The sequence below is a fragment of the Lagenorhynchus albirostris genome, chromosome 1, assembly GCF_949774975.1.
Source record: "Lagenorhynchus albirostris chromosome 1, mLagAlb1.1, whole genome shotgun sequence".
Taxonomy (NCBI): Eukaryota; Metazoa; Chordata; class Mammalia; order Artiodactyla; family Delphinidae; genus Lagenorhynchus; species Lagenorhynchus albirostris.
The window spans coordinates 57572213-57598765 of NC_083095.1; the positions used below are offsets into that span (position 1 = coordinate 57572213).

General features: G+C 34.3%; 1 protein-coding gene across 2 annotated transcripts in view; it reads right to left on the minus strand.

Moving 5' to 3' along the window:
* LRFN5 (leucine rich repeat and fibronectin type III domain containing 5) overlaps positions 1 to 26553 on the minus strand; it is a 255538-nt gene that overhangs the window by 3370 nt on the left and 225615 nt on the right. For both annotated transcript variants that reach the window (XM_060167637.1, XM_060167648.1), the window contains exons 3-5: positions 11225 to 12629; positions 7837 to 8549; positions 1962 to 2005 (exon numbers count right to left, since the gene is read on the minus strand). In XM_060167637.1, the coding sequence (XP_060023620.1) occupies positions 1962 to 2005; positions 7837 to 8549; positions 11225 to 12609 (2142 nt within the window). In that variant the 5' untranslated portion in view covers positions 12610 to 12629. The remainder of the gene's footprint in view (positions 1 to 1961; positions 2006 to 7836; positions 8550 to 11224; positions 12630 to 26553) is intronic.

A 26553-nucleotide genomic window follows, 5' to 3' on the forward strand; every position in this document is an offset into this window, starting at 1 on the left:
ATTTATCAAACAACAAGAATAGTTGCACTGAAGTCATATGGTGACTTAAATCTGATAACAGAAATGTAGCAAGAAATTGGCTAATGAGTAAATGATGTATTACCACTAAATTTTGTTAACATTCTTCTTTGCCTGTGGATTTATTTTTCTAGCTAATGCTTGTAGAGAGAAAAAAAAAATAGCCAAAGCATGGAGGGAAAGTTGCTATGACATTATGACATAATGTTTCAGAAAAGGAACTCAATAAAGACTCAGCATAAAATTTTAAAAACAGGTGACATATTCTACATATGCACATTCACTATGAAATCTAATACAAACATACATATGTACACATGAATTTACTACATACAGAAACGACAAATCACTGAAAGATTATGCACCAAATTATTAGTATTCATATCTGGGTGGTGGGTTATGACATATTTACATTTATTTTTTTATTTTAAGCTATATTTTCCAAAGTTCTCTAATACCAATTACTTTGGGACAAAGAAAAATTGCTATTAGAAATCTTATGTACTTATCACATTGGCAAACCTTTTGCTATCTCAAGTAGCACACAAACTCCCAAGGAGATTACTTTTCTCTAAACTTGACTTCTAACACTGTGGTAAAATAAGGAAATAAACACAATAATATGTAACATGCCCCACAAAATATGAATACTTGGAGAATTGCTTTAATTGGTAATTGAAAGATGATCAGATTGATTCTCCTGCTTCCAAATCTTGATAGAACATTTAGAACCATTCTGGATCATGCTTCTGATAGGGGAAGCTTGACTTTTTAATTCCTTTCTAAGGATATTCTCTTTCAGAACATCCAGGTGTCCAAAGTTATATGATAAATTAACGTTTTCAAATCAAAGACAGAGGGAGACAGGGAGGGAAGAAAGGAAGAAGAAAGAAAGGGAGAGAGGGAGAGAAAGAAAGGGAAGGTGGTAGAGAACAAAGGCACCTTCGTGCAGGTCAGTTCAATTCTATTAACACCAAGTACGTGCCCGACTCTGTGCTATTGATTGTTTCTAGTGAGCCATCTGTTTGTTTTTTTGCAACATAAGAATGGGACCCTAAATTCAGTAAAGAAATGATGAAAAACATTTTGTTTGATTTGGGAATAGAATTCTTTAGGGGAAACCCAGAACGATGGTCCAAGTTATTGTTATCTTTTAAATAAGAAATGGTTAAAAAAAAAAAGACCCTTATTTTTACTAACAACAAATAAATCAATGGCTTTTTCTAAGAACCTTTAAAAGCAGAATATTTTTTCTGTGCCAAATCTTAAGCAAATGGCTGATGCATCCAGATGTTTGAACAGATTGCTAAAGTGTCATTCTGCTCTGGAAACACACTTTCTGATCCAATTAAAATGCAGGAATCAAATACTCATTTGAAACTTAAAAAAAAAAAAGAAAGAAAGAAAAGAAAACCAAGAAGAGTAATTGGTTGCTGACAAAAGGAATACCATGAACATTTCATGTGTTGTCTTTTGTTCCATTTTATAGTGGCTTCATTCATTTCATATACATGAAACACTTCTGTTCATCCACTTTCGGTGAGGCCTAATATATTATCTCAGCTTCTATTAGAATGTGGAGCTCAAGGATAGGAGTGAATATATTCTTATCAAGCTACTGTCTTCATGTTGGGAAATATTTGTAAAAATACACATGATATCATGCGTGACTACAAATGTGACTCCAAAGTTACACTAGTATTCCCTTTATTCTTACAATGTGAATCAGAAATATTTGGTTAACCAGAAATATGTCTAAATTTAGGAACTGGAAATTCACTTAACCAAACTGAACTTCACTGTTTACCACTGAGCATTGAGTAAGTTTTAATGGAAAATTTCAAAAAGTTACATAAACTAGCAAAACAAAAATTAAAAATTCATTTATAAAAGAATATACCGACTTAAGTGCCAAAGCATGTGACAGGTAACAAGAATCTCACCTGTGTCTCCTGGACAGTCTGGTCAACATTAGTCGGCAAAGCATCTGGGAATAAAATTTTCAGTGTCATGAACAATTCATTTTTTATGAAACAGACCTTAAAATACTTCTCACTGAAACCTTGATAAGATTCATCTTAACAAAGAGTTATCTGCACATTTTTTTTGATAACAACTTACCAGTTATTGGGTTAATTGCGATTGATTTTATAATACTTCATAGTTCTCTATGGCTATTTCCTGATACATAATATTCTAAATGCAGAATTTTTAAAAATATTGTTCTAGTTACTAAAATGAGTAGTTATCAATATGGAATGCACGTTTCCTGCAAGAGTTCAATAAGAGAATCAGGCTTCTATTCATTTTCCTTACTCAAAGTTAACATTTCAACCACAGAGTTGCATATGATTAATATGGAAAGATACATCAAGGAAAAACAATCCAAAGCAGGAAATGTAGTTTTACCATATTCACCACGCAAAGTATAAAATAATAATTTACAATATAAACCATTATTCAATAACCCCCAAGATAATAATAGCATGTTTTGCTGAATACCAGTTTATCCCTATATAAAACAGTAATGTTCTAAATGCAAACATTCTGCCTTCAAATGTTCATATGTATATTCCAATTGGCTATAAATGTTTAATATCATTAAATAGCCCTGTACAGTACACATTCTGTTTCCTCCCAAATGTCCTATTTTAAAGCAAATACTCTAGTCATTAAGAAGGGACACAATTATAATAAAAAATTAGGTGTCTCAGGAAAATGTCATTCTAAGGGTTCACAGGTGAGTGTGATGAGGACAGTACAAAATACTTTTTGATAAAACCTCCAGCATAAATATTCATATAAATTTACAATGACCTCTGGAGATTAGGTTTTACATGAAAGCAATAACAAGACATGTTCACATTATACAGAAAAAAAATAATTAGGCAATTACATTATGGTAGAGCCCACATAGTATATTCCATAAGTCCCTTCACGTTGATGGTAACTTTAGATCCTAAATTTTGACTTTGAAATAGCTGAAAAAATCAGAAGACAGTGGTACACTGATTATTGTTATATTGAATATTTATGATATTTGATGAAATTGCAGATGCATTAATATTACCTTAAAGAGGTAATTTCATACTTTAATATACTCCCAGTTACAAACTGTTACTTTCTATGTCCCCCTTCAGATAACACCACGATTAGGAAGACTCAATCTCAGTAATACGTTTACCATGCTTTATTCTGTACTGCTAAAAGTATGGTTTTTCTTGCAAAAAACGAACAAACAAACAACCTATCCCAAACCTGACAAAACTAATTGTATTTGTAATCCCAGCATGTATTTATCTAGCATGGGAGGGAAAGGACTGAGTAATCTGAAAGACAGAGCTCTGAAACAATTATATTTAAAATTCCAGTCATTAATTTTGGTTATTTTCTCTTTCCTCTATGAAATTTTAAAAGTGAGATATTTTTTATCCATAAATTTACCTCAACTAACACTGAACTCACAAACACTATAAGGTAAATTGTCATTATGATTATTATGATTATTAGTGTTTTATTACCAATGGAGGAAGGTAAGAAAAATCCTATTCCCATCCAATCCACCTCTGGGCTGAAGTCCTTTCCCCAAAACACATTACACACACTCACACACAGAAGCTTCCACATATGCTGTTGAAGTGGAAAGACTGGACTCTTCCTGAGACTCAAGGGAAGGCTGAGCAAGGGAAAGGGGGTACATAGTCTTCATTCTGCCTAAAATAAATGAACACTGCTTGCTTATCATTATAAAATGTAGTTGGAATTCTGCCACACCAAGAAGAAAATGGGCTCGTATCTGCAGTCTTCTTTGGAAGAAACACCCCATTTACTTTCACAATTCTTGTACAAGAAGATGCTTTATGTTTTTGAAATTTTTTAAACTACTGGCATTTTAATGATTGTTTTTAACTTTATTATTATGAACAAACAGAGGGGGAAATACTAAAATTTAGGAAGTAAAAGGCTATTGATGTGAACTTTGTGATAATTGTTTTATTAATTTTTTAGTTTTATAAATGAATATTAATTTCCTTACAGTAATATAAGCAAATAAAATAGTTAAAATTTAGTTTGGAAGTACTTTTTGAGTGCTTTAAGGCAAAGCAGAAAATACTTCATGAAATAAAGAAGATTCCTGTAGACAATGGAAGACATATAATTTAAAAAAATTCTTTAAATTCTTGTGGAGAAAGTATGTATCATTCAGGTAGTAAACTTGTTATGTCTATAGGTGGCTTACAATAGCTCAAAAACTTATATTCTAAAACATTTTTAGTGAACTATATCTGCAAAGTAGCTAAAATCAACTGTCTAAAAGCATAAAAAAGCTTACTGTGACCTCAACTTAACTAATACATTTAATGGTTAGAAAAAAAATGTAGAAAATGTGTTGTTCTCAGCAAAGGTGTTATTGTATCTAATTTAAATGATTGTATTTAATGTACCTCTGTGCTAATCTATTTGTAAACTAAAAATAAATAATATTCATCAAACCAAACTTCATTACTTCTTAGGATTTTGAGCCTACTTCAGATGCTTCACTATTCCTTTATGGAACTTATCTATTATATATACTTTTCTTTAAAAAGACCTACTTTAATAATAGTTTGACATTTTCAAATTGGGGGACAATTATCCAAAACAAAAAGTAACACAGAAATACATACAATTTTAAAAAAAGTTTGGAGTAAATATCTGTAAATATATTATTTGTCAGTTTGTTAGTGAACAAACTGAAACCATAGTGTAAAATGACTAAAAATTAAAGAAGAATAATTAAGAACAAGGAAGCAAAAACAATATACAACCTATACACAGTCAGCAACAACAAACAGCAAAACCATATGCTTTGAATCACATATATGTAGTTGGTTAAATAAGGAATGTAAGAAATGACAGAAAGAAAAACAACAAGAGGGACAGAATTTCTTGCTTATAGTAATATAATATCTGGATCACAAATCTCCATTGTGCTAATTAATCAAAATTCTTAATATTGAGCTTTCTTCCCTGGCTCCATTCACTTATTTATTCATCTATCCATTTGCTCATTCATTCATCTGAGTAACTACTGCATTTTGGATATTATACCAGGCACCTTTATTCACCCCCAACCTTTCAGCCACTTCACACTGAAACTGCCCTGAGCAAAACATTTTTCATATACTTATCAACAACACCAAATAACATCTGACCCTCTTGATAGGCCAAGTTTTGTTCACATATTTTGTTCAAATATAAACTTTTTGAAAGATAGGAACACAGGCCTTCTTAACACCTGTAGAACAAGTGTTCAAGCATTTGGTTAATTCACCCTAAAAAGAGTCTTGTAAAAGCAATAACAATTTAAATGGTTTAAATGGCTTTAGTCAAACAGAATAAAATTTCACATGATTAGATATTATGAGTTCTAAATGTTTATGAGAAATAAAATATATTTAATTAAAGTTTCATTAGAAGCATAAGCAGGAAATTGATTTTAAAAAATCCAGGCAACTGGAAAATAGAACATAAGTTAATCAGTAGCTTGGAGTAGACACACTAAGCTGCTGCCTGTTCTGTGTGATTTCAGCGCCCCCTTGACCACAATGTTCATTGTGCCAGAGATTCCTTGTTTGGGGATTCATTTCTTTAAGTCTTGAAATCTTTTATATATTCAGGATATTTTAATACTATGCAGGTAAAAACTAGGAAGGTGAAAAATAATATGCCTTTGTCAATCAGCACTTCATGAAGAATTAAGTAACTGGTGTTAATTAAAAATGTTTAGTTGGGATTAGAGCATTATTACAGACATAGTGTTGAAAATACACTTCACTTTGAGCAATGCTTTGATTTTACAAAATAATACCACACATGTGATCTCATTTATTCTTTACAAGAACTATATACCAGGAAGGCTGATTATATTTTAGAAATGTGAAAGACAAACTTCAGAAAAAGAAGCAGGGCAGGGAAGACATTTAGGAAACACCTAAGGTAATGAAAGCCCATTAGACAAATTTTTTCATGAGTTGCTCAGAAAGTAATCTCTAACTGCTTTAATCTAATCCACTTTTGAATGTCATTACGATAAATCATGTATAATATGTGCCTTGGTCAAGTTGAAATTAACTGAAAATTTTATAAATGCTTCCAACAAGAGGAAATTAAACCAATAACGGACATTCTTCACCTGTGTTTTAAATGGTATTTCAAGTAATCTGAAAGAGTTACTAAACTTTTACTGTGTGTTTAACTTACTCCCAGGGAGTAATTTACATAAAGTCCGTATCTTATTATATTATGGCTAAAATTTTTTGTGCAACGTTCCCACATGAACCTTATTCTCAAAAAAAAACCCCCAAAACAAAACAATAACAAAAAACCCCCAAAGTCCTGTTTACTGATCTTTAATTAAACACCATTAAGTTACCATATAATATTGTAAAAAATTTCAGCAAGTAGATAGAACATTTCTCTATAGACCTTGATTTCAGTGACTGTCCAAGAATGTCATATTATCAAGGAGCAATATTACTGTCTGACTAAATTAAAAATCCTTTTTTAAATGACATATTCCCACTAAGCTGTATAATTTCTAATTAAATTTCATCACAAGTTTTGGTTCAAATAATAAATACATTTACTCAGAGAGAAACATTCAAATGCAGAATTACAGAGCAGAAGGCAAAAACGAAACTACTATCTGGTTAATGAGCAATGACTTTATATTGCTTATAAATGTAATAAGAACTCTATTAGAAGATTTTTATTTAACTTGGTGATAAAAATAAATATTCCTTTGATAAAGGCAGTTTTGTATTTTTGTTTCCCTATTTAACTTGCATTAAGAAAAATATAAAGCTCATTTGGTCACCAAATGTGTACTGAATGAATGAAAACACCTTCATAAGCCCAGGCAGATGCATATGACTTAAAACTGGCCTGTGACTTAAAACTGAATTGGCATTTTTTGCCAAATGAAAAATCAATTGCATTTTCTTCTGCTTCCCACTGAAAAAGCTGTGTCATAGATGAGAAATATCTTAGACCCATTAAGGCACCTGAACCAAGAATGTTGATTAGAAGGGTACTTATTTTAACACTGTCTGGGTATACTTGACTATTTTATTTTAAACAACATGACAACACAGAGCTGTTCTCTAAAATATTTGCCTAAAAACAAACACCACTGTCATTGAAAGAAAATATACAATCTACTCATTGAAAAATACCAATCATCCATAGGTGGTACTTTGTAAGACTGGAGGAAATATCATTATTTATGCAAGACTTTTTTTTTCATATGACAACTTTTATTTTGTGGTCTGCTATTGCAGAACCTGGTAGCTGGTCCTAGAATGGGGAAGGCACTGCTGTCATGCTTTTTCCCTAAACAATTTTATATGTATGACCTTCATATATACATGGATATATATGAAGTTACTTCATATATATCCATGTATATATGAAGTAACTATACCCTAGAGGGTTTATATGCCATGGCTCTGTTAGCCATGAATCAGAGAGATAAGACTGGGATTTCAAATTCCAATTTCCTATGTGAGTTCTCAAAATAATTTTTTCATTAAAAAGAAATAATAGGTTACACAGTGCTTTCCAATATCCACTCAGAATTTGAAAGAGTTGCTTTTCCACCATGCCCATCAGAACTGTTGGACTGAATTAACATCGCATTCATAGACATGCTTCTTTTAGAAAACAGTCCGCATGTGTTCGGTGAGTTAATATAATAATAGCATTCCTTTAATTCTCCATTCAGGGAGTACCTGTGCCTTGCTCTGGATCTCTCAGCAGGCAAAGTGAGAAACTTACTTGGCTTTGAATGTGCTCTTTTAGATGTGGGTCCCTCTGTGCCAGAATCAGGAGGTCGACTAGCTAACTGCAAGGCAGTTGAGTTGTTCCTGTTAGTGTTTTGGGTCTCAACATTTGTGACAGCTTCACTCTGTGGTTCGGTACTTGGCTTCGTGCCAGTCTTTCTTTTCTGCTTTTGGGACACAGAAGTACTTGAAGTCCAGGTAGGAGGCAAAGCAGAGGTAGTGGTAGAGGAGTCCTGACTTGAACAAGTTTCTGAACATTGTATCACATTGTCATTGGCAACTTTAAAACACTGGGCATTCTCTTCGTGTCCCACAGCTTGTTTGGACATGGACTGGGGCAGCGTCACACTGCAGCCTTGTATCTGAGCCCCATTAGTTTGAGAGCAGACGTTGCTGACCTTGGTGACCTTGTGTTGCCCATTATTGTTACAAACCTTATACCGGATCATTAGAATGATGATGAAAACCAGCACAGAGGCTACGATGATTCCACCAATAATAATAATCATGGTGCCTCCCAAAAACTGGGACTGCATGAAATGGCACCGCACATAATCGTCTTCCGTAGTAAACTGGATGCAACCCACGACTCTTGTGGCAGTGAGGGAAGTAATGCCATCATCATATATTGCCAAGACACATAAGTCATACATAGTTCCAGCAGCCAGGTTATTGACAAGAAAAGTTTTGCTCGTAGGAGGTATCATTCTGAGGGACAATGGAATTTGTGTTAATATTAAAAACAAAACAAAACAGATACACACACAGTCATTATGACTTTAGTTCTGTTTCATTTTAGTACTCATTAAGATAAGCACGTTTATAACATATGAAATATGAGAAAATGATCTAATCTTATATTTACCCAGTTAAAATGGCTATAAGTAATTGTTGGATTCTGCATCATATTAATGGTGCCTGCACTATGTCTTGACAAGCTTACTAATTACATTGCTTGGCAAAGCAGAATTCCTAATAAAAGCCACTGCTAAAAAAATCATTTATGACAAATTACTTTTGAAAGGCGTGACTGTGACATTATCTGACTACTAAACAAATCCATTTAGCACTTACAACACCTCTGTGACTAAAAGCCAATTTGAAGGAAGGGAAAACACTGACAATCACATTAGAAACGAGAATGGAAATGAAATTCAGAGTATTTCTTTTTCAAATCAGTTATAAGCTACTATGGAATGGTACCCATTAAATCTATCTTTAATAACTAAGATAATTACTAAGATTAAAGTACTTTATTTACAGATCTCAACCCTCTCTTATGTCTTCAACACTTGGTTCCCAGTATGCTTTTATCTATAAATGAGGTTGATGCGTAATATTATCCTCGAATCATGAACAGGGCAAAGCTGTTGACCAGAGCATAAATCCCTTATCCTCCCCATTGTGGGCCGATGAAATTACTTTCACAACATAGTTTGTAAAGTTTGATAAGAGTTTAAGACACCTCTGAATCCACTGTATCACTAAAGTCTTCTGTGGCTCCTATTCACTACCTTGTTCTACTCAGTAGCAACCATATATGACTAAGATTTAATTTGGAAAATAGGCTTGAAACTCTCTTTTTTCTCTGAAAGAGTTTTAGAAATTTCAAGACTTGGCAATGCTAATCTATTATATAACCTAAATAATGTGTTCTAAATGTACCAAGAAACTTTTAGGCTCGAGTATGTATTGTGGTTGAGATCACTACCATTTAGTGAGTGCATAAGAAATGCCAGGCATTACTAAGCACTTTATATGCATTATGATTTCATTTTTACAATGACTTATGAGGTAGGCATTATCACCATTTTACACATGACAAACATTAAGGTCAGGAATTCAAGCAATTTCCTCAGGGTCATAAGAGAATTTACTTGTCATGGAAGGATTAAAATCTTGGAATTTGGAAAATAGAAACTGACCTATTTTACAGAGCTAACGTTTAAAGTATATAGAATGTCTAGTACCTACAGGAAAGTAAGGGGTAGGGGTAGATGCTCATCTTTGACAACGGGTTAAATAATCCATAGCCTAAGTGAAAAGCTGAGTATGACAACAGCAAACTACTATATGCTAATACACATGCATCGCAGTCTACATCCCCATACATTTAGTGATGAGAGGAATATTAGAAACCATTTACTCTAATCTCTTCCTTTTAAAGATGAGAAAATTAAAACTCAGCCAAGTAGAACCTTGCCCAGCATCGGTCACATGGTTAGCTAGGTCAGTTTTGTTTTTTCCTACCAGCCCAAGCTTATTTTTTAAAAAAATTTCTCTCATTTCCGTACATGAGCAAAAATCAAATTATCTTCAAGAATTCATCTGGATATATAAAATCTGATTTTACCTTATTTCAGAAAAGCTGAAAGGCAAAATATATATATTTGTATATATATATATATATACATATATATATATATATACACGTATACACATGTATATTTCAAAGCCATGATTTTACATCATTTCCTAGGAGTAACAATAGTCTATCATGAGTAAAATTATATGGAGAGGTAAAAATGTATATTTCCAACTGAAAATTGGACAAGATGTGACTATAAATCAATGAGGCTGAACTTTAGAAAAACATACCAGAAATTCTTTAGTCAGATGCAAATTCTCCACAAATATCCTTACCCAGAGATTACATATTTAACTCCACTGATACTTTCACTGCTCAAAATACTTATAAACTTTCTCTTTGGAACTGTCTTAAGAACCAGTGTATATGAGACAACACACACACACACATAACTCAATCACTCAAAAAATCAGTCTCATTATTTTATAGTTACATCCTATTTTTGACCAAAAATGGCAATACCCATCTTGATCACCCACCTTATTCACAAGACTTGGCTCCAAATGGCTTTTGCTTGTTTCCAAAATTCAAATTCACCCTCAAAAGACGAAGATTTGCCACCACTGAGGATATTCAAAATAGTATGACGAAGGTTCTAAAGATAATTCCAAAAATGCTTTGAGCAATGGCAGCATTATTGGGATAATAGTATAGCCTCCCAATGTGACTTCCTTGAAGGAAAGAACACTCATGTGGATGTGTAAGTTCTGGTATGTTTTTGAATTTTTAAGATAAATCAATCTTGTTCTCTGATAGTCACATCTCTTAGATGAGGGGGAAAAAGTAAGTAAGCATAATATTAAATATAAATTTGAACTCTCTGAAAATAACAGCATTCAAAATATTTCTCCACATGTATTCACCTTTCACAAGCCTTACATTATATACTTTAAAAAGTGGAGTACTTTAATTACAACACAGAGTAGCACTGCTGATTGAAAAAAATCAGTAGTAGATTATCAAGTCCTACACTAAGAGGCACAGCAAGTACAAAAATTTGCTTATTTTTTCTTACCTGTAAACAAGGGTGTCATCATAAGTACCATTGTACTGGATTTGAAACATACGTATTCCTGGGATATTTCTTTGAAAATTAAATTTAAGCAGTGCCGTAGATGATGTTGCTTCTGCCACCACAATTTTATCTTGACTGATTTTAGTATCACCATTACTAGTGCTTGCATTAGAACCTGACTTAGTAGAAGTTGAGATATCTGAAGAACCAGGATCAGGCTCATGGATATGGTTCGTACTGTTTAGTAAGTGAGGGAGCTTAATTATATGAAGATCCACCATTTGTGTTGCTTCCCCAGCAGGATTGGAAGCAATGCAGGTAAAAGCTCCTGTATCCTTAATAGTTGTTATAAGAATGTCAAGTGTTCCATTATCATACACCAGAGATCTTGTTGCATTTGAAATAAGCTTCCCTTCAGGAGAAATCCAGTGAATTGCAGGTTCGGGGTCTCCCCTGGCTTTGCACCTCAGGGTTGCCCTCTGACCCTCCAGGACTCTCATCTCATGTGTATGACGAGTAATGAGAGGAGGCTCACACAAAAACTCTTCCTCAGGAATTGACCAAAAATAGCGGCCAGTTAAAAGTGCTGGGGAAGCACAGGTCTCCAGGTCATCTTCTCTGGACAGACGCCTCAACCACAGCAATTCACAGTTGCAATGCAAAGGGTTTCCACCAAAACTTAATGCAAAAGTAGATGGGCTTATGATTCCTGAGGTTGCTAGGACCTGAGCTCGCTGAAAGAGAGGGTCAGGTGGTAGCTTCTGTAATTTATTTGATGTTACATCTAGCCGAGTCATCTTGTGCAAGTGGGAGAAAGTCCCCTTAGGAATGTTATCAATCATATTGTGATCCAAACTGAGGGTGTGCAAGCTAACCATCTTCTCAACAGCATCCCATGGTATTGTTTCTAAATTATTATAGGACAGATCCAGCTCCTCGAGGGCAAAGACATCATCAAATGCTGTAGAAGAAATTAAAGTCAGCTGATTGTTGTTCAGTATCAAATGATGGAGATTGGAAAGCCCACTGAACATATCATTTGTAATTTTAGTCAATCTGTTGCTATTCAAATGCAATGCCCTCAGATTCCGTAAGTCAGCAAAAGCATGAGGTGTAATAAAACTTATTGTATTCCTGGATAGAGTCAGGTCCACCAAGCTGGTCATATTGGCAAAATCTTTCCTTTTAATATTTGTAACAAAATTGTCTGCCAAACGCAGTTCCACAGTTCTTCTGTCAATGTTTGGTGGCACAAACAAAAGCCCTTTCTTGGCACAAAGGGTTGCAAGATTAGGAGACAAAATCTGACAGACACAACGCTTTGGACAGATCTGAGCTTTCACTGCTATGCCAATGAAAAACAGATAAAAAAGAAATTTTTCCATTGTAGATCAGTTTTAAGAGCCTGTAAGAGAAGACACAAAATATAGTGTTAGCATCCAGTCATTTGAGTGAAGTTCATATTCCTACTAAAATAATCTTTTTTATGCAAATTAGAATATAGAAACAATTTATTCACTTGCTTATTTAACCAAATATAAAATATTAACTCTGTATTGTCTGTGTAGTAGACCCTAGGATAAAAAAATATACCATTCATGACCTCATGAGATTTAAAATCAACTGGTGAAAACAAAGAAGTCAACAGATTATTATAATTCTGTCAATTAAGTGCTATTTTTGAAATATGTCCAGGGCACTCCCTGGGTTCACAAAAAAGAGACATTCAGCCCAGACTGGAGGGTGGGAGCTCAGGAAAATTTCCACTAAACTCCCAAAAGACATCTTGTAAATTCAAAAGCTTAGACATATTTAGAGATTTGCAAGTATTTCAATTTACTAGTCTGAGCATAAACAGAAAGAGACAATATTTGTATTTGTTAACCTTGTGGCAAGATACTTGAAAGTAATTAATTGTTAATTAAATTTTATTCATCTTTACGAACTATCTTGAAAATAGTACAACCTCCACATCCTAGCTGCAAATACAGGATCCTGTTCTCAAATATAAAAAAGGCTGAAAATTTACCACAAATGCTCTGAGCTCCTTAACTATTAGAACGTTTTATGTGATATAATGTGGATTTTTGAAGATAATTTATGGAAAGCAGTCATCAAAATACTTGACAGTGAGTCCAAGATGTCATATTCCATTTTCCTTTTCTGAAAAAAACTTAGTGCACTTGTATTTATTCAAATTTATTTTTAAAAAACTTGACAGTTTCATTTCTATCTTGATCTTAAGTATTTGCTCTTGAAAATAATCATCAAAAATAACAATACTGGGCTTCCCTGGTGGCGCAGTGGTTGAGAGTCCGCCTGCGATACAGGGGACACAGGTTCGTGCCCTGGTCCAGGAGGATTCCACATGCCGCGGAGCAGCTGGGCCCGTTGAGCCATGGCCGCTGAGCTTGCGCGTCTGGAGCCTGTGCTCCACAACGGGAGAGGCCACAACGGTGAGAGGCCCGCGTACAGAAAAAAATAAAAATAAAAAAAAATAACAATACTAATGCATACATGATTAAAATTCTCAAAAAGTACGTGTAATTTTAAACACCAAAAGGGAAAACAGCTGCAGAAAATCACTTAAATGTTTAATTGATGAAAATATGAAATACATAATTATTCTAGAAATGATGCACCTAGTTTTCTAAATAAAACCTATTCTTATAGGTTTGATTTATTTTATGCCTATTTTATGTCATATTAAATGTGGTTGTAATGAATATGAACTGTCATTCTCAGCAAATGAAATAGTCTTACTCTTCTGTTCATGACAGAATAACTAGTACTTAGCCTTTCAGTAATAAGCAAAATTTAAAAAAACAAACAAAAAAAAGAAACTGTACAAAAATATGTAAAATGTCTGTTTCAGACATTGGAGAAAAGGAAGCAGAGAACTGTGATCCTTGAAAAAGTGAATTAAAAAAAATGAACCCTATCATTGATCCCTAGAGACACTTTCCAAACCACATCACAAGGAGGGAAAACAAGGCAAAGCATGAAGAGTCTTATTCAATTGAAGAGAACTGAGATCAGAGTGCAGAGTCTCAGGTGGCTTGACTTTATGGGGCAAAGTACCAGAAATGAGAGAGTTATCAAAAGAAAGAACACCAGTAATCTCTGTACATAGAGACAGAACAATAGATACTAACTATACTGAAACACTGATGGGGAAAAAAGTGAACAAAAACTCAGGAACTTGTGGAAAAATATTAAAAAGTCAAACATACATATAATTGGAGTATTAGAAGAAAGCTGTAATGTAGAAATATATCTGAAGAAATAAAGGCAACTTCTTTTTTTCAAATTTGTGATAAAAAACAACCCAAAAAATCCAAGCTGAAAACAAGAAAAACCCACAAAGACACATCACAATCAAATTGCAGATAACCAAAGAAAGAGGAAAAATAATCTTAAGAGCAGTCCCCAAATAGGACACATTACAAAAAGATATGGTGAACAAAATAAAAATAAAAATGATGTCTGACTCCTCACTGACTTCTCTTTGGGAATAAAGCAAGATGGAAGACAATGAGAAATCTCTTTAAGGAGCTTCCAGAAAAAGAAAGGCCTGCCAAACTGGGTGGGGTTTATATATTCATAAATTATGAAAGTAAAATAAAAATGTTTTGAGAGAAACAAACTGAAATTTTCATTACCAGAAGAACTTGAATCTTTATAGATGCATAAAAAGCAACAGAAATGGTATATCTGTGGGTAGGTATAAAATATTTCATTGTGTTTTAATATGTTTATAAATAGTACTCTGGTGTGGATATAAACAGTTACAAAAAACATTCACACCCTAACAATTAAATATGCTGGATAAGCTACAAACTATATATTTTTAAAAATAACAACATCATAATGCTGAAAATATAAATAAACTTAATGGAACTATATTCCACATAATGACAGTCCTTGATGAAAGGGAGGATATACAGAGGTGTCCCCCTTCTTCCCCCATCAACAGAAAAGTAAATAGAAGAACCCACCTGGCATAAATTGGGGTGAGGAGAAACCAGCCTAACTTTTAATAAACTTTTAAAAAAATACCTTATTGTTTTAGAGCAGTATTAGGTTTACAACAAAATTGAGAGGAAGGTACAGAGATTTCCCATATACCAACTACTCCCACACATGCAGAGCCTCCTCTATCATCTACATCCCTTACCAAAGTGGTACATTTGTTACAGCAGATGAATGTACTTTGGTGCATCATAATCACCTAACGTTCATAGCTTACATTAGGGTTCACTCTTGGTATTATACATTATATATGTCATTATATATGTCAATATATAATGACATATATTCACCATTTTGGAATCATACAGAGTATTTTCACTGCCCTAAAAATCCTCTGTGCTCTGCCTATTCATCTCTCCTCAGCCCTTCCCTGGCAATCACTGATCTTTTTACTGTCTCCATAGTTCTGTTTTTTCAAGAATGTCATAGAGCTGGAATCATACAGTATGTAGCTTTTTCAGATTGACTTCTTCCATTTAATATGTTTTTAAGGTTCCTCCATGTCTTTTCAAGGCTTTGCAGCTCATTTCTTTTTAGCACAGAATAATATTCCATTGTCTGGATATACCACAGTTTATCTACTCACCTACTGAAGGACATCTTCATTGTTCCCAAGTTTTGGCAATTATGAAAAAAGCTACAATACACATCCATGTACAGGCTTTTGTGTGGACATGTATTTTTTACTCCTTTGGGTAAATACCAAGGAATGCAATTGCTGGATTGTATGGTAAAACATGTTTAGTTTTCTAAAAAACCATCAGAGTGGCTGCACCAGGAATGTGTGAGAGTTCCTGTTGTACCACTTCTTCTTCAGCACTTGGTGTCAGTGTTACAGATTTTGGTCATTCTAATAGATGTGTAGTAGCATTTCATTGTTTTAATTTGCATTTCACTGGCGACATATGATGTGGGATATCTCTTCATATTTTATTTGCCATCTGTATGTCTTTTTTTGGTGAGGTGTCTGTGAAGGTCTTTGACCCATTTTTAATCATTTTTAAATTACTGAGTTTTAAGAGTTCTTTGTATATTTTGGATAACAATCCTTTATCAGATTTGTCTTTTGCAAATCTGTTGTATGTAAAAAAGCACCACCACACCTGAAGTCATCTAGGTTTTCTCTTATGTCATCTTCTAGGAATTTTACAGTATTGTATTACTGTGATTCAGTTCACCACAGTTTCAAACGCTTTGAGAGCATGGTTGGGAGTTTCCTATTCAGTAAGACATGGATCTTAGCACTAGAGTGGTTTTGGAGCTTTATAACTCTGTTTCCAGCTTTTTTCTGGTGGCCAAGGAGAACTCCTTGATCTTTAATTTCACCTCTGGATTTCTTTGCTTTGCACTGTAACTGAGCTATCCTACAAGCTTTTCTCATCTCTTCAGTGCCATGCCAGGCATTCTGTGTTTGAAAGTCAGAAATACCTCTATGGGAGGAAAGTGACTGAACTATCCTTTCTCTCTCTTCCCTCCCCTTCTCCCTCACCCTCTCCTCTCTCTCATAGCTAAAACCCCTGAGTGACTTTTCCTTTCTGTTCTTTTGCTTCTTATTCATTCTTCCAAACTTGAAAGTCTACATTGCCTGGAGAATTCATTTCAATTTTCCTTTCCTTCCTTAATTCTTCCTCATTTTTTTCCTTATCTGAAAATGCAAAGTACCTAGGAAATTGTCTCATAAAAATAGGGGGCAGAATGGTGGTTACCAGGGGCTGAGGGGTGGAGGAAGTGGGGAGATGTTGTTTGAGGGTACAAACCTGCAACTAGTAGATAAATAAGTCCTGGAGATCTAATGCACAATGTAGTGATTACAGACAACCATACTGTACTATAAACAACAAAGTTGCTAAGAGACTAGATCTTAATTATTCTCACTGCAAAAAAGAAATGAGAAGTACGTGACACGATAGGAGTGTTAGCTAATGCTACAGTGGCAATCATATTGCTATATCTAAATGTATCAAGTCAACACATTTTTACACCTTAAACTTACAGTGTTATATGACAATTATATCTCAATTAAAAAATATTTTGGAGCTTCCCTGGTGGCGCAGTGGTTGGGGGTCCGCCTGCCGATGCAGGGCACATGGGTTCGTGCCCCGATCCGGGAGGATCCCACATGCCGCGGAGCGGCTGGGCCCGTGAGACATGGCCGCTGAGCCTGCGCGTCTGGAGCCTGTGCTCTGCAATGGGAGAGGCCACAACACTGAGAGGCCCGTGTACCGCAAAAAAAAAAAAAAAAATTTTTGAAGTCCTAGCCTCAAATACTCGTGAATGTGAGCCTATTTGTTAGGTTTTTTTGCAGATTATCAAGTTAAAGTGAGGTGATTCATGTAGACCCTAACCCAATATGATTTTGTCCTTATAAACAGAGAAAATTTGGACACAAAGACAGACATGCACAGAAGGAAGACAATGTGAAGCACAGTAAGAACATCATCTACAATCCAAACATCTCTGAAGGCTGCTAGAATCTAAGAGAAAGGAATAGAACAGATTTTCCCTCACAGCCTTTAAAAGGAACCAAGCATGACAGACACCTTGATTTCAGACTTCTAGCTTCCACAATTGTGGGACAGTAAATTTCTGTTAAAGTTTGTGGTACTTTGTTATGGCAGCCCTAGCAAACTAATACAACACTCAAAACCATTTCCTGTAACAGAAGAATTTTGGATATAAAACAATACATATTGTAAACTTCCAAGTACACCTGACCCTTGAAACAACACAGGGGTTAAGGGCACCGACCCTTTGCATAGTCAAAAATTTGTGTATAACTTATACTTGGCCTTCTGTATCTGCAGTTCCTCTACATCTGTGGTTCTGCATCCTCGGATTCAACCAACTGTGAACCGTGTAGTACTGTAGTAAGTATTTATTGAAAAAAAAACTGTATATAAGTGGACCCGCACAGTTCAAACACTTGTTGTTCAAGGGTCAACTGTATACATGTATTTAGAACAGGCAAAGCTAATGCATAGTGATAGAAATCAAATCTACTGATTGTGGTTGCCTGGTTGGAGGATGGTAGATTGACTGGGGAAGAGTACAAAAAGATTGGGGGGGCGGGTCATGGAAATATTCTATATCTTATTTGTAATAGTAGTATACATTCATCAGAATTCATTGGCTATACACTTGAAATTCGTGCATTTTATTTATGGCAAGGTTTCCACAACAGAGTTGGTTAAGCTTAAAAGAGGAAATATGGGTTTTCTATTATATTTCCAAACATTGGTTTCAAAGGAAGAAGAATTTATAAAATGACAAGTTATTGGTAGTTAATCAGAACTTAGTCATAAATATTTTAGAAATACATATTTTCTTAGCTCTGTCATATATCTTCAAAGATATGTTTCCGTTCCAAGCCAAATTATGCACCCTATTTCATAATCTGATTTACTCCCTCAGGTAACATACACACTGCCTGATGTAATATCATCTCCCTGCTGATAAGGTGATTTACTAAGTAGCAATAAGTTTAGAATAAAATGTGCACCACTTTCTTAACTCTGTGTTTATTTTTTAAGTGAGACCTGTAAGTAATAACAGAATCATATGAATTGTGATCCATGAGCATTCCCATGTTATCTTAGGACAAGGTGGAAATTTCAAAGTTTGTAAAAAAATAGGAGATAGGAATCACATAAAGAAGCAGAGTTTCACTTCCTACAAGTTCAAAATCTAATTCTTGACATATTTTTTAAATTAATATAATACCACTTGAAGAAAATGAATGTGACTGAAGAGTGGAGTAGTTGTCAGTTTTGCTGGAATTCATAATTTAAACATTTATAAAGACCATTGGATGGACCTAGAGACTGTCATACAGATTGAAGTAAGTCAGAAAGAGAAAAACAAATATCGTATATTAATGCATATATGTGGAATCTAGAAAAATGGTACAGATGAACCAGTTTGCAAGGCAGAAATAGAGACACAGATGTAGAGAACTAACATATGGACACCAAGGGGGGAAAGGGGGGGATGGGATGATTGGGAGATTGGGATTGACATATATACACTAATATGTATAAAATAGATAACTAATAAGAACCTGCTGTATAAAAAATTAAATTAAATTAAAAAAACATAAAGAACATCAAACACAGTATCCTCATTTTTCTTTTGTGTATATATATATATATATATATATATATATATATATATACATATACACACACATATATATATATATTCCTTTTTAGGTTCTTTCCCATTATAGGTTATTACAAGATATTGAGTATAGACACTATCCTCATTCTTATCTAGTTAAGTGAAACTCTTTCAAAACATTATTTGTCTGTTGCTTTATCTAAATAGTTAAATGCAAACAACAAAGATCCCTTTTTAATAATAATATTTGAGGGGGGCTGTAACTCAGTAAATAGTCATACAGTTACAGCTCTTTAGATAATATTTACACACCTCTATATTATATGTTCTCTCAATCTAGTTCCTCTCAGACACAAAGTGACACATTTACAAAGTGTCTATCACACACAAACTGGAAAATCATTTTCCAGTACTGCATCCTTCTTTCAGCCCATGGCTATTACATAACATATGCTCAAGAGAATCAGTATTTATTTGGCAACAATAACAGGATATAAAAGCAAATTTAGATCTTACATCCAACTGAGAATATAATCTATTCTCTGCAGAAACCAGTATGGTACCAATTTATATGTTGAGTTAAAGGAAAGCTATCTGGCTCCTCAGGAGCTGCCTTGCCATCTTTCAGCAGAGCTCTACCAATTCAATTAGTGCCCCTCTGCCCAGGCTAATGCCTGGGAACAGATGCTGATGCCTGCTGACACTGATGAGTTGTTTTAGGATGTGTCAAAATGGTTACATTATGGCAAATGATATTTCACAATGTAGTTTAGATAATGAAACACATTTGGTACTCATTTCAAATATTTTAGGTTTTCCCCCTAATTTTTATTCTAGAAGGACTATAAATGACAATATTATAATTCCATTCTCTGCTAAAACATGTACTGAAGATGTTGCAATTGAACCTGTTAAATTCAGGCCTAAAAATATGACAAATATAACCTAGAACAATAATCCTTTGGTCTTTGATTATAATATTTGCTAGAAAAATTCCTAAGCACATTGAACATAATAAATTTTTAAGATTCACTCACACATCCATTCACTCATTTTTTTTTTCATTTTTTTAATTAAGTTCAGCAAGATTTATTTAGCTTCTGTACCATCTACAAGGTGCTTTGCTAGAATCTAACAAGCTTAGAAGGCTGGGATCTGATTAGATAAACATATTCACAATTAGTATAATAAAAGGCAGACGGTAAAATATTTTTATTTACCATACATTTTGATATTTATATTTACACAATTCAAATGGGTCTGTGAGTTAAAAAAGCATCCTATAATTTTTGTTCTCAACATATGTATACATATATGTATTTTTAACTCATCATGGCATATGTGTATATAAACACTTATTATTTACAGTAATGGACAAGAGGCCAGTTACTTAGATAAACCAAATTAAAAAAAAAAATAATAGTTACCATTCACAGAGCACAGGTAAACATGAAGGAAGTAATGGTCTTTTTATTTTATAGATGAGGAAACAAGATTGAGATGCTAATAAATGATAAGTAAACCAGATTACTAAATGGAATGTTTGCCATGCTCTATTTAACTAGTAGATGTGCAAATATTTCATCACTTCTCTGCTTTTAAAATTAAGGTGAATGCTACATAGAGAAATGTTTTATTTCTTTTATAAATTTTTTTAATATTAATTTTGTTAGCTTACATTAGAAAGCTAAAATGGACTTGTTATGCAATGTACTTATCATACCAAATCTCATTTAATCCTTGCACAACTCCATATAAAGCAGTTATCTTTATTCCCATTTTATATGATGAAATAAAATTTAAGAAACTTAAGGAATCCCCTCAAGGTCATACAGAAAGTAAACAAAAAGGTAGCTTTAAGATGGACATACATTTACTTCCAAAACCCATACTCCTTCTAGGATAAAATGATGTTTATTTATATTACTTATATTGTGTTTTCCAGATTATGCAGCACTTGGACATAAAGGGTTATTAATTCCAACAGTGATTCCTAAAGTTCTTCAAGTGACTTAACTCACTTTTTTTCCTGGTCTCTTTCATAATCAAATTACATTTAAAAGGTGCTGGCAGATTACTATGGTGGAGACTTAAGAGCATATTGGATGACAACCCAAATGACACATTTAACCATTCATTTTTCTTTGGTGCGTTCAGATATGACTGAAGTTACCCAAATACTTAAGTACATAATGCTAAGTATTCTTTTAAGAATATAAATTCTACATCAGAAAGGAGAGTGACTTCTGTGTATAATGAGGTCTCAGTATTCTCCCAGTGAAGTGGGTTGAGTTGTCCCTTTTCTTGCCCATTTAGGAGTCTGCCTGCAGAGACTCTATAATGTCACTGATTGTCCATGAATCCTGAGAGTAAATACTACCAGTAACTCTGAAGGAGAATGTATTCTCCCTTGCAGACAAGCCTGGGGAGAGAAAGCAGCCTAGAACAGGCCAGTGCTAAGAGGCTGTGAAGGTTTACAAAAATGCCAGAACAGCAGTAGTTTAGAGTTGAGTAAGTTGGCATAGGTGACAAGCGGTTTCCTAAAATGAACTGATTGTAAGCATTCCTTATGGATGTTCAGATATAACTGGGAAGTATTTGGGAAGGGGAAGGGGGGATGTGTGTATAAAAATGCAAAATAATTTATATTTAAAACTTGCACTAATTAAGACAGTAGTGCCTATAAGGGACAGGTACAGGTATAATTTATCTGGGGAGTGGATAGTTATTTGTTTAACAGAAAATTTGATAACCTACTTTGTGTGTGAACGGTGAATACCCCAAGGCATGGATTTTAAAGGGGCAATGAAACAAAGGATATATACCCAGGAGTGGTATTGCTGGGTCATATGGTAGCTCTATTTTCAGTTTTTTGAGAAACCTCCATACTATTATCCACAGTGGCTGCACCAATTTACATTCCCACCAACAGTGTAAGAGGGTTCTCTTTTCTCCACATCCTCACCAACATTTGTTATTTGTGTTCTTTTTGGTGATAGTCATACTGACCAGTGTGAGGTGATATCTCACTGTCGTTTTGATTTGCATTTCTCTGATCATTAATGATGCTGAGCATCTTTCCATGTGCCTGTTGGCCATCTGTATGTCCTTTTTGGAAAAATGTCTATTCAGGTCTTCTGCCCATTTTTAATAGGGTTGGTTGTTTTTTTGATGTTGAGTTGTATGAGCTGTTTATATATTTTGGGTATTAAACTCTTATCAGTCATTTCACTTGCAAATTATTTTCTCCCATTCAGTAGGTTGCCTTTTTGTTTTGTAGATAGTTTCCTTTGCTGTGCAAAAGCTTTTAAGTTTAATTAGGAAAACACTAATTCGAAAAGATACATGCACCCCCAATGTTCATAGCAGCATTATTTACAATTGCCAAGATATGGAAGCAACCTAAGTGTCCATCAAAAGACGAATGGATAAAGAAGATGTGATATATATATATATACACACACACACACACACACACACACACACACACACACACACAATAGAATACTACTCAGACATACAAAAGAATGAAATTTTGCAATTTGCAACAACAAAGATGGACTTGGGGTGGGTATTATGCTAAGTGCAATAAGTCAGACAGAGAAAGACAAATACTGCATGAATAAAACAAACTAGTGAATGTAACAATAAAGAAGTAGACTGACAGGTATAGAGAACACACTAGTGGTTACCAGTAGGGAGAGGGGAGGGGCAATAGAAGGCTATGGGATTAAGTGGTACAAACTATCAATATTATGTATAAAATAAATAAGCTACAAGGATGTGTTATACAGCACAGGGAATACAGACAGTATTTTGGAGTAACTAAAAATGGAATATAAACTTTAAAATTGTGAATCACTATGTTGTACACCTGTAACTTATGTAATATTGTACATGAACTATACTTCAATTTAAAAAATAGAAAAAATAACAAGGGATAGTCAAATTCCATGTTTGACAAAATAAAAGTTCTCTGTGTGGAACAGAAGAGAGGAGAGATGACAGATGGAAGCACACAAAAGGAGAAGAGTATGTAAAACGGTGAAAGGCATGTGGCTTTCAGATAAGGAAGTTCTCAGATAAAGAGTATCTTGTTAGCTGGGGTATCACATTGCTGCTCTCTATCAACTTCAAAGCTGAAGAAGTGTGCTTCCCCCCATATCAATGCCTTGTGGAAAACATCAGGGTAAAAATGTTCCACATCTGACTTGGTATTGAATGATGAGAAAACTGAATCTCAGTGAAGGTCTGAAAACATTACTCTTTGAAGACTCCAAACTGAATTTAATATGCTCGTTTCTCTTTCTGTTGCATCTTATTGCAGGTAATCAGGTTTCAATGGACACAGGGGAGAAAGGTCTAGGATATAGAATATTATCACAAATGTGAATGCAATGAAATCAACTATCCTGTCATTGCAGAGTTGTAGATGACCTCTTTTTTCTTCCAATTTCCAAGAATACGGCAGCTCCCTTCTCAGAATTCACCTTGCTTTTATGACAACTTGAAAGAACATCAAGAGGGTTATAATACAAATTCGAATGCCATTTGTGCTTCAAATCTAGTAAATGATTTAGTGCTTTATCTATTCTTCTTTGGAATTCTGAAAGGTGACTCTCTGAGTCTTTGAGATGTCATGCTATCCATTATGTTTCAGTTTGCCGATGGTGTTTAACATTTCATGTAACTAGTCTCTGTGGTTATATTGGTGCTATTGTGCTGTTGCCATAGCAATTAAAGAGGCACAGTTGTGGAGCAACGCAGACAGAACGATCAGCACAGAGATGCTGTTTGACACAATTCAGGCCTCTAGAAATCTGGATAATTCTTCAGGAAAAAAATATGGTTTAGACTTTGTCTTGATATTATTGTGGGCATTGAGGCAGCCAAGTTATCACCAATGGAAAATCTAGTTGAAAAGCTGAAAAAAATGGGAGAGGAAAGAAAGGCATACACATACAGAGGAAGTAATGCATTTACTGAGGGTTTATATACTAAATATGTGTGTGGGTGGAAACTTCCGGCAGTACTCCTACAGAAATGTTTTGACAAACTGACACCATATGGAAGCTTTCATGTCTCTAAAAGCATTATGTGTTTTCTCACTCTCTCTCTCTCCTCCCCCTTTCTCATTCTTTCTTCTCTATTCCTCCCTCCCTCCCTCCCATCTCTCTCAAACACACCCACCCTACTCAGTCTTTTTGGATTCTCCTATTTTTTGTATTAACAAAAATACAAAAAAATGTTTGGCCCTTTACAACATAATGATCATTTCAATTTGATGTTATGCATATTTTAAACAGTAATATAATAATATTACTACATTAAAAAGTCCATGCCCAGTTACATTAAAAAAATTATAAATATAGCAGATAACTGAGTAAAGGATACAAAGAGATGATTCACAGAAGCCTGGACCTTTCCTGCTGTCTTTCTATATTGAACTGCCAACGTGTCCTTAATCTTTAAAAAATTTCAAAATTGACATGTCTACAACTGAACTCCTAATTTTCTCTCTCAAATCTGCTTTGCTCCTACTATAGTACTTTGCATTGGCATCCCATCTCACTTGGAGAAAATGCTCAGGTTTTTATACTGGACACCAATTCCTACATGATGTGGTTACTACTGCTTCTCTGATTTCAGAACTACTATGGCCCTTGTTCACTTAACTCTTACCAGATTGGCCACTTTGCTCTTTCTTAAACACACTGGCCAAACTTTTGCTCAAGACTTTTCATTCTCTTTCCCTTTTTTCTGGATCTCACCATCTATCTTTAAGAGTATGTGTAGTTTCAACCATCAATTCCTTCCAGTCTTAAATGTCACCTTCAGAGTGGGCCCATCCTATTTAAATTATAAGCCCTCTTTCTTAAATCCCTACTTTATTTTCCTCCATAACAATGACCATCATCTCACTATCTATACATTTTGCTTATCTTTGTCTATTTTGTGACTCACCAAATAAAATGCAAGTTCTATAAGGGCAGAGATTTTTCTCTTTGGTTCACCATTGTATCCTCAACACCTAGGGGAAGGGTTGGCATAAAATGGGCTCTCAATAAATATTGGGTGAAGGAATAATTTGGAAATCCAGCTATTTAGCAAGTGTCTGAGAAAATTTTAAAGTTTTTAGTCATTGAAATGTGAACAAAAATACTGTTTTGTAAAACAATTATGGTTTTTTAAATTATAATATCAGTGCTGGTGAGTATACAATGAAGAGATATTCTCACACATTGCTAGAGGCGGTAGACATTTAGAATTTTATGCCGTCTAAAATGAAAAAGGTCCTGGAGGCTAGGGAAATAGATAGAATATAGAATGGAAGAATAAGGGAAAAGTCCAGTATTGGCAGGCTTTGACAAGGGAGAGAACTGATTAATTCATCAGCCTTGAATTATGAGGGAAATGATGAATTAGGAGCATTATAGGATGTTTTATTGTATTTGGGGCCATGCAGTCTCCTCTAATACTCCCAAAGAAAATCTTAAGTAAAATTTGCATGATTTGTAAATGCTCCTGCATTTGGGGCTTGTGTTACCTATGCTACCCTTGCTAGCCCATGCCTGAAGACAAGCGTAAGAATCAAATTTATTCACCTAACATATATGTAAACTATTTAACAAAACCACTGGCTTATGATAGCTGTTTCATGAGTAGAAGCAGCAGCAGCAGTCATCATGGCAGCAGCATAGCAAGCGATAACAACAGTAATAATACTGAAAAGCCTATCATCAACTTTATGGCAAATTATAATATATCAGTTCAGTTACTTTTTAATCAAGCCATTAAATATTTATTTTAAGAATCACAAAGAAGTAGAATTTAGACAGGTGTGTAGAGAAAAAACAGGATAAGCAATCATATATATATATACACACACACACGCACACACACACACATATATGTACATCCAAGTCTGTATGGCTATCTGTACATGTATAAGCACGTGTGTAAGTACTAGTTCCCCTTTCAATATCCATTCTTCCCTTCTTTAGTAACAGAATCCCAATTTTCCCTGGTATATTGTTTCCCAGAATGAACAGTTTATTTTCCAGCTTCTTTTGCAGGGAAATATAATCATGTGAGTCACTTATTTCCCATGAGGTATAAGTTAAAATGTTGACAAGAACTTCAGAGAAGGTACCTTAAAAGGAAATGACTGAAATGAGATG